Source organism: Oncorhynchus gorbuscha, unplaced genomic scaffold (assembly GCF_021184085.1).
Source record: "Oncorhynchus gorbuscha isolate QuinsamMale2020 ecotype Even-year unplaced genomic scaffold, OgorEven_v1.0 Un_scaffold_1841, whole genome shotgun sequence".
Lineage (NCBI taxonomy): Eukaryota > Metazoa > Chordata > Actinopteri > Salmoniformes > Salmonidae > Oncorhynchus > Oncorhynchus gorbuscha.
Genome location: NW_025746509.1, coordinates 1 through 10,000, shown reverse-complemented (window position 1 = coordinate 10,000; position 10,000 = coordinate 1). Strand labels below are relative to the sequence as shown.

The following is a 10,000-nucleotide window of genomic DNA, read 5'->3' as shown; positions in this document are numbered from 1 at the left end:
TGATGCGATGAGACGATATTGTATAGAAGTAGGAATAGCTTACTGTTTTCTACAATATACTCCACATACACATTCTTATCTGGTCCAAAGTATTCCCAACTTATCACTGCTCCCTCCTCTCCCACCACAGAGGAGTTTACATTGGTGAACGCCGGGCCTATCGGACGCACTGGTCACACAGGGAAGAACATACAGGACAGTTGTTGAGTTGGAACCGTAGCCAGTAACATACAGGTCTCAGAGATTAGGACGTTACAGACGGTCACGGAGGAAGGAACTTAGACTCAAATACAAACTGTAGACTTTGGAATCTAATAATGTTTTGTTTTCCAGAAAATGAGTCACACCTATAACTAAATATCTACAGGTATTCTGCAATTCCTGCATTTCCCACCATATTTACCTGAGAACTAATCATTTGTCATATGCAAGCTAGACACAGGACACACAACTGCCCTAAACGATGAGTTAACATGCTCCTCTTTAGAGATCTTATGGAGAGAGAGGTAAGGGACTCAGGGAATGGCTGTAGTACCCTTGTGAAACGGGGGGCGCAGAGACTGAGTGATGGGAGAGATTGGAAGATGGGGTTCTGTGTAGCCTGAAACAACAACACCACAGAGAAGAGTAAGACACCACAGACAGCACAGGCACCACAGACACCACAGACACCACAGGCATCACCACCGCAAGGGCAGACAAACAAATAGTACCACAATACTATAGAGTTATTATATTAGTTAAAGTAGTTAGAGGTAGAGTAGTTAACAGCATGAAGACTGTCCAATGGTACAGCATCATGCAGGACAGGTAGTAATAGTAGTTAACATCATACAGGACAGGTAGTTATAGTAGTTAACATCATACAGGACAGGTAGTTATAGTAGTTAACATCATACAGGACAGGTAGTTATAGTAGTTAACATCATACAGGGCAGGCAGGACAGGTAGTTATAGTAGTTAACATCAGGACAGGTAGTTATAGTAGTTAACATCATACAGTAGTTATAGTAGTTAACATCATAGGTAGTTATAGTAGTTAGATTAACATCATACAGGACAGGTAGTTATAGTATCATACAGGACAGGTAGTTATAGTAGTTAACATCATACAGGACAGGTAGTTATAGTAGTTAACATCATACAGGACAGGTAGTTATAGTAGTTAACATCATCATACAGGACAGGTAGTTATAGTAGTTAACATCATACAGGACAGGTAGTTATAGTAGTTAACATCATCAGGACAGGTAGTTATAGTAGTTAACATCATACAGGACAGGTAGTTATAGTAGTTAACATCATACAGGACAGGTAGTTATAGTAGTTAACATCATACAGGACAGGTAGTTATAGTAGTTAACATCATACAGGACAGGTAGTTATAGTAGTTAACATCATACAGGACAGGTAGTTATAGTAGTTATATTAGTTATAGTAGTTAACATCATACAGGACAGGTAGTTATAGTAGTTAACATCATACAGGACAGGTAGTTATAGTAGTTAACATCATACAGGACAGGACAGGTAGTTATAGTAGTTAACATCATACAGGACAGGTAGTTATAGTAGTTAACATCATACAGGACAGGTATCATACAGGACAGGTAGTTATAGTAGTTAACATCATACAGGACAGGTAGTTATAGTAGTTAACATCATACAGGACAGGTAGTTATAGTAGTTAACATCATACAGGACAGGTAGTTATAGTAGTTAACATCATACAGGACAGGTAGTTATAGTAGTTAACATCATACAGGACAGGTAGTTATAGTAGTTAACATCATACAGGACAGGTAGTTATAGTAGTTAACATCATACAGGACAGGTAGTTATAGTAGTTACAGGACATCATACAGGACAGGTAGTTATAGTAGTTAACATCATACAGGACAGGTAGTTATAGTAGTTAACATCATCACAGGACAGGTAGTTATAGTAGTTAACATCATACAGGACAGGTAGTTAGTTAACATCATACAGGACAGGTAGTTATAGTAGTTAACATCATACAGGACAGGTAGTTATAGTAGTTAACATCATACAGGACAGGTAGTTATAGTAGTTAACATCATACAGGACAGGTAGTTATAGTAGTTAACATCATACAGGACAGGTAGTTATAGTAGTTAACATCATACAGGACATCATACAGGTAGTTATAGTAGTTAACATCATACAGGACAGGTAGTTATAGTAGTTAACATCATACAGGACAGGTAGTTATAGTAGTTAACATCATACAGGACAGGTAGTTATAGTAGTTAACATCATACAGGACAGGTAGTTATAGTAGTTAACATCATACAGGACAGGTAGTTATAGTAGTTAACATCATACAGGACAGGTAGTTATAGTAGTTAACATCATACAGGTAGTTATAGTAGTTAACATCATACAGGACAGGTAGTTATAGTAGTTAACATCATACAGGACAGGTAGTTATAGTAGTTATATTAGTTATAGTAGTTAACATCATACAGGACAGGTAGTTATAGTAGTTAACATCATACAGGACAGGTAGTTATAGTAGTTATATTAGTTATAGTAGTTAACATCATACAGGACAGGTAGTTATAGTAGTTAACATCATACAGGACAGGTTATAGTAGTTAACATCATACAGGACAGGTAGTTATAGTAGTTTAACATCATACAGGACAGGTAGTTATAGTAGTTAACATCATACAGGACAGGTAGTTATAGTAGTTAACATCATACAGGACAGGTAATATCATACAGGACAGGTAGTTATAGTAGTTAACATCATACAGGACAGGTAGTTATAGTAGTTAACATCATACGGGACAGGTAGTTATAGTAGTTAACATCATACAGGACAGGTAGTTATAGTAGTTAACATCATACAGGAGGGTTTAATAAAGCACATGGTACAGTGATGAATGAATTCATGCGCGAGGGCAAGGAAAGAAGGGGAAAGACAGTGGATGAAAGAGATGAGTAGCCTACAACATTGCTATTCATCCATTTAGGTCTTTTAAGGTGAATTGGACACAAGGGTTGTTGCTTGCGGATGCAATGAACGCAGTAATAGGCTGATTTCTTTACTTTACCACTTAGAATGAGGAAATGCATTGGCGGCATGCATTCTAAGCAGTATTCTAGACTGGCTATTGGAACGTAGCATTAACATAGAGCATTATGGGTACTGTAGTGAACATCTATGCTCCAGCTCATATGACAGTGGAGCACAACATAGAGCATTATGGGTAACTGTAGTACATCATGCTACAGCTCATTGATGATGGAGGAAGGCACATGCAGACAGATATACAGTAGATATCTATCAGGGTCTAGTAACTGGTAGAACATGCAGACAGATCTACAGTAGCTATCTATCAGGGTCTAGTAACTGGTAGGACATGCAGACAGATCTACAGTAGCTATCTATCAGGGTCTAGTAACTGGTAGTAGACAGATCTACAGGCTATCTATCAGGACATGCAGACAGATCTACAGTAGCTATCTATCAGGGTCTAGTAACTGGTAGAACATCTACAGTAGCTATCTATCAGGGTCTAGTAACTGGTAGAACATGCAGACAGATCTAGTAGCTATCTATCAGTAGAACATGCAGACAGATCTACAGTAGCTATCTATCAGGGTCTAGTAACTGGTAGAACATGCAGACAGATCTACAGTAGCTATCTATCAGGGTTTAGTAACTGGTAGAACATGCAGACAGATCTACAGTAGCTATCTATCAGGTTTAGTAACTGGTAGAACATGCAGACAGATCTACAGTAGCTATCTATCAGGGTTTAGTAACTGGTAGAACATGCAGACAGATCTACAGTAGCTATCTATCAGGGTTTAGTAACTGGTAGAACATGCAGACAGATCTACAGTAGCTATCTATCAGGGTCTAGTAACTGGTAGAACATGCAGACAGATCTACAGTAGCTATCTATCAGGGTCTAGTAACTGGTAGACAGATCTATAGTAGCTATCATAGTAACTGCAGACAGATCTACAGTAGATATCTATCAGGGTCTAGTAACTGGTAGGACATGCAGACAGATCTACAGTAGCTATCTATCAGGGTCTAGTAACTGGTAGGACATGCAGACAGATCTACAGTAGATATCTATCAGGGTCTAGTAACTGGTAGGACATGCAGACAGATCTACAGTAGATATCTATCAGGGTCTAGTAACTGGTAGGACATGCAGACAGATCTATAGTAGCTATCTATCAGGGTCTAGTAACTGGTAGGACATGCAGACAGATCTACAGTAGATATCTATCACGGTCTAGTAACTGGTAGGACATGCAGACAGATCTACAGTAGATATCTATCAGGGTCTAGTAACTGGTAGGACATGCAGGTGCCTCCGCTGAGAGACTTATTTTACCTTTGAACACATCTACTATGGGTTGCTGAATAAAGGCTTCAGAGAGAAGAGGAGAAAGAGAAAGAGAGACAGAGAGAAGAGAAGACAAACACAGGCAGAGGGGATGTAAGTAGATAAGCAAGGAAAAAGTACAACTAGATCCCACTGTGTTCCCATTTTAAAGACAAAGTCTTTTTTCACCAGGTTCACGCAAAACAGAATGATTCACTACAGGTGGAACAACACGGGGGACAGTTTTACCACGCTGGGACACATCGGAGTCCATGCAACCTGAAACGTGTGTTATGAGAAAACAATGACTCTCACATGGGACGCTGTAGGAAATGTCGGACGCTGCGCTGTAGGAAATGTCAGACGCTGCGCTGTAGGAAATGTCAGACGCTGTAGGAAAAGCTACAAGCTATAAACTGCCGCACACCACTTTTTTGGTAAACAGCTGAGAGAAACCTGAGAGAAACCTGAGAGAAACCTGAGAGAAACCTGAGAGAAACCTGAGAGAAACCTGAGAGAAACCTGAGAGAAACCACTCTCAAATTCATAGACAGCAGCTTTAGAGTGCTGAGTGGAGACAAATAATAACTTCAACACACCCATAATACTTTGTACAATTTGCTTTCACAGTACCGAAAGGTCCATAGAGATACATTAGATTACTTGACCAAGATGGCCGTCCTGTAATCACCTTGCCGGCATGCTAATGGCCATTCTAGTGTTGTATTTCATTCTAGTGTTGCCCGTTGGTTTGGCCGGGGTTAGGCCGTCATTCTCAATGACTTGCATTCTAAACTAACTTGCTTAGTTCAAGAAAGGTTCAATAAATCAATCAATAACATGTCATTCTACGTAAAGCTCACCTTCATCCATGATAGTGACAGCCTCCTCTGTGATGGTTGGGCCGGAGCCCTTGATGGTCTTAGCGTTGAAGTAGAACTTATAGCGGGTGCTGTACTTGAGGTCGGCCAGGATTACGGTGGTCTCATTGGCTGGGAACATCATCTCCTCAACGGGACCAAGCTCATTGGAGCTGTTGACTGAGAGAGAGAGAGAGAGAGAGAGAGAGAGAGAGAGAGAGAGAGAGAGAGAGAGAGAGAGAGAGAGAGAGAGAGAGAGAGAGAGAGAGAGAGAGAGAGAGAGAGAGAGAGAGAGAGAGAGAGAGAGAAGATAAAGATGCATAAAGATAAAGATATTGAAATACTTCCTTTGATTTCAAACCAACCCAGTGAGGCACACACACATACAGACCCAGAAGGGTTGGAAGCCAGGGTCAGCCACAGATGCCACAATAAAAATGCATCAAATTGCTCAGCAGACTTACCTGGCTGGTATTTGAGTGTGTAGCCGGTGAGGCGACCATTGTTGTCCTGTGGAGGACCCCACTCCAGCGTCAGAGAGTCCATGTCGGTGTTCTTTATACGCAAGAAGGAAGGAGGACCAGGGACTAAACACACGCAGATAAACACATGGATACAATGTCATAACGTGTGGATGCAATTATACAAAATGACTTGTGAACTAAAGAAAACCACCATTCATAGGTACAAAACCATACAGTAACGTACAGATAGAACCATTCTAACCTGATATGTTTAGCATTGTTTCCGGCCCATAGTCAGCCCCTTCCAACAGTATAGCACAATGCATGACTATATGTATACAGTAGTGGTGGCAGGTGGAACTTTAAATGGGGAGGATGGGCTCATAGTAATGGCTGGAGGTGGCTGGAGGAACTTTAAATGGGGAGGACGGGCTCATAGTAATGGATGGAGGTGGCAGGTGGAACTTTAAATGGGGAGGGCGGGCTCATAGTAATGGCTGGAGGTGGCAGGTGGAACTTTAAATGGGGAGGACGGGCTCATAGTAATGGCTGGAGGTGGCAGGTGGAACTTTAAATGGGGAGGACGGGCTCATAGTAATGGCTGGAGGTGGCTGGAGGAACTTTAAATGGGGAGGGCGGGCTCATAGTAATGGCTGGAGGTGGCAGGTGGAACTTTAAATGGGGAGGACGGGCTCATAGTAATGGCTGGAGGTGGCAGGTGGAACTTTAAATGGGGAGGACGGGCTCATAGTAATGGCTGGAGGTGGCTAGAGGAACTTTAAATGGGGAGGACGGGCTCATAGTAATGGCTGGAGGTGGCTGGAGGAACTTTAAATGGGGAGGACAGGCTCATAGTAATGGCTGGAGGTGGCAGGTGGAACTTTAAATGGGGAGGGCGGGCTCATAGTAATGGCTGGAGGTGGCTGGAGGAACTTTAAATGGGGAGGACGGGCTCATAGTAATGGCTGGAGGTGGCTGGAGGAACTTTAAATGGGGAGGACAGGCTCATAGTAATGGCTGGAGGTGGCAGGTGGAACTTTAAATGGGGAGGACAGGCTCATAGGCTAAGTAATGGCTGGAGGTGGCAGGTGGAACTTTAAATGGGGAGGACGGGCTCATAGTAATGGCTGGAGCGGAATGGATGGAAGGGTCTCAAATACATGAAACATCTAGTTTCCATGTCTACCATTCCATTTAATCCATTCCATTCATTATTATGAGCCGTCCTCCCTCACCAGCCTCCTGTGGTATATGGATTAAACACAGAGAATCTATCTAACAACAGTAGGAGTCTGAATGAGGCCCCTCACCTCCCTCTGGGGTCTCAAAGTTGTGGTTGGGGCTGGGGGGCCCCTCTCCCTTGCCGTTGGCCACCCTGATGTTCAGTGTATAGAGGCTGTAGGGTCTGAGGCCTGGTAGTCTGCCGTCAGTCCTGTTCCCACTGAAGAGCAACACCTGCTGCTCCTCCTGCTGAGCCTCTGCCTGGTGGAGGCTACGCTCACGCCAGTAGGACACCTGCAGGACCACACACACATCAGACAAACATTCTGGTCTAAATGACCAGGTTCTTCCTGGTTCCATGATGGTCAGATGTTCTACTTATTCCCTCCTGACTACAGGACATGGGCATTTTGGGGCGGAAGGGTAGCCTCGTGGTTAGAGCATTGGACTAGTAACCGGAAGGTTGCAAGTTCAAACCCCCGAGCTGACAAGGTACAAATCTGTCGTTCTGCCCCTGAACATGCAGTTAACCCACTGTTCCTAGGCCGTCATTGAAAATAAGAATTGGTTCTTAACTGACTTGCCTAGTTAAATAAAGGTAAAAAAATCAAATTTGGCAAAACATACCAGAATGTTACCCCTTAACTGTGACACGAACTGATGTATTTAACTACCAATATATTGTGGTGATAATAAATCTTTCTCCACATTGTGAGGATCTCTGGTTGCGGTGTACAGTACCTTGTAGCCCTGGAGTCGTCCCCTGACCATGGAGGTGAGGACAGGCTCCCAGTGAACCTCTGCTAGCGTCCCGTTCTGAACCAGCACCTGGACACTCTCTGGGGCTGACATGGGCACTGAGTGACAGACAAAGATTTCAACAGACTATACTCCACACTGGCATCAAATATTTCATGACAACAACCTTCTAATTTGCATTCTAACTAGAAATGATTGGAGCTAGAAGTTACTGGAACTTATGGTGGCAGTTTTCAGTTTGAAAAAGACCATTCCTCTGTCCATTCACAACCTCCTCATTTACATAGACCTACCCATGTACAGTAGTAGTACTCACAGTCCTCTCTCCACACACACACACACACACACACACACACACACACACACACACACACACACACACACACACACACACACACACACACACACACACACACACACACACACACACACACACACACACACACACACACACACACACACTACAATACTCACCGTCCTCTCCAGAATACCCCACCACCGCCTCAGGCGCTGGTCCGTTTCCATAGTCGTTCACCGCCTGAACTTTGACCTCATAGGGTACGAAAGTGGGCGTGCCTGACACCACATACTTGGAGACGTTAGCCACGGTCTCAGACAACCAGTCCTCCTCCACATCCTTCTGTCTCCAGTTCACCTTGTACTGTAGTCCTGGTCCATTGGACTGGAGGCCTGTCAGCTCCTAAGGCAGAGATATTACAGGGGAAGAGGGGTCTTCACTGGGATAATAGTGAGATGGTGACACCATGAATAGGGTCAGGAATACTCACTGTAGGCTGCTGAATTAGGACTAATGATACTGGTTATACTTGAGATGGAGCATACCTTACCTTCCATGAGATGACTAAGTTATTATGTTCAGTTCCAACACCATGGACATCTGTTGGATTCACATCTGGAGCTAACAGAATCACAAACAGATCACAAATCAGACCAAACCTCTTGCCTTTTCTACAGTGTACATCAGAACCTTCTTCCTCTATAGTCATCCCTACCTCTCACTCTAACACTTCTGATCATCTTCCTCTATAGTCATCCTTACCTCTCACTCTAACACTTCTGACCATCTTCCTCTATAGTCATCCCTACCTCTCACTCTGACACTTCTGATCATCTTCCTCTATAGTCATCCCTACCTCTCACTCTAACACTTCTGACCATCTTCCTCTATAGTCATCCCTACCTCTCACTCTAACACTTCTGACCATCTTCCTCTACATCTAACACTTCTGACCATCTTCCTCTATAGTCATCCCTACCTCTCACTCTAACACTTCTCTGATCCATCTTCTAACACTTCTGACCATCTTACACTGTAGTCATCCCTACCTCTCACTCTAACACTTCTGACCATCTTACTCTACATTCTGACACTTCATCTTAGTCATCCCTACCTCTCATAGTCATCATCCCTACCTCTCACTCTAACACTTCTGACCATCTTCCTCTATAGTCATCCCTACCTCTCACTCTGACACTTCTGACACTATAGTCATCCCTACCTCTCACTCTAACACTTCTGACCATCTTCCTCTATAGTCATCCCTACCTCTCACTCTGACACTTCTGACTCTATAGTCATCCCTACCTCTCACTCTAACACTTCTGACCATCTTACACTGTAGTCATCCCTACCTCTCACTAACACTCATCATCCTACCTCTCACTCTGACACTTCTGACCATCTTCCTCTATAGTCATCCCTACCTCTCACTCTAACACTTCTGACCATCTTACACTGTAGTCATCCCTACCTCTCACTCTAACACTTCTGACCATCTTCCTCTATAGTCATCCCTACCTCTCACTCTAACACTTCTGACCATCTTATAGTCATCCCTACCTCTCACTCTGACACTTCTGACCATCTTACACTGTAGTCATCCCTACCTCTCACTCTAACACTTCTGAGTCATCCCTACCTCTCATCTTTCTGACCATCTTACAATATAGTCATCCCTACCTCTCACTCTGACACTTCTGACCATCTTCCTATAGTCATCCCTACCTCTCACTCTAACACTTCTGACCATCTTACACTATAGTCATCCCTACCTCTCACTCTAACACTTCTGACCATCTTCCTCTATAGTCATCCCTACCTCTCACTCTGACACTTCTGACCATCTTCCTCTATAGTCATCCCTACCTCTCACTCTAACACTTCTGACCATCTTCCTCTATAGTCATCCCTACCTCTCACTCTGACACTTATGACCATCTTCCTCTATAGTCATCCCTACCTCTCACTCTAACACTTCTGACCATCTTCCTCTATAGTCATCCCTACCTCTCACTCTAACACT

At 43.2% G+C, this 10,000-nt stretch overlaps 1 protein-coding gene across 1 annotated transcript in view; it reads right to left on the bottom strand.

Moving 5' to 3' along the window:
• The window catches only part of LOC124024368 (neuronal cell adhesion molecule-like), a 25,222-nt gene extending 16,398 nt beyond the window's left edge, over nucleotides 1-8,824 (bottom strand). The window contains exons 1-10 of the mRNA XM_046338305.1: nucleotides 8,791-8,824; nucleotides 8,525-8,595; nucleotides 8,151-8,376; nucleotides 7,659-7,774; nucleotides 7,007-7,211; nucleotides 5,697-5,819; nucleotides 5,236-5,412; nucleotides 4,382-4,417; nucleotides 536-601; nucleotides 44-169 (exon numbers count right to left, since the gene is read on the bottom strand). Coding sequence (XP_046194261.1) covers nucleotides 44-169; nucleotides 536-601; nucleotides 4,382-4,417; nucleotides 5,236-5,412; nucleotides 5,697-5,819; nucleotides 7,007-7,211; nucleotides 7,659-7,774; nucleotides 8,151-8,376; nucleotides 8,525-8,595; nucleotides 8,791-8,824 — 1,180 coding nt within the window. The remainder of the gene's footprint in view (nucleotides 1-43; nucleotides 170-535; nucleotides 602-4,381; nucleotides 4,418-5,235; nucleotides 5,413-5,696; nucleotides 5,820-7,006; nucleotides 7,212-7,658; nucleotides 7,775-8,150; nucleotides 8,377-8,524; nucleotides 8,596-8,790) is intronic.
• Between the last annotated feature and the right edge of the window lie 1,176 nt (nucleotides 8,825-10,000).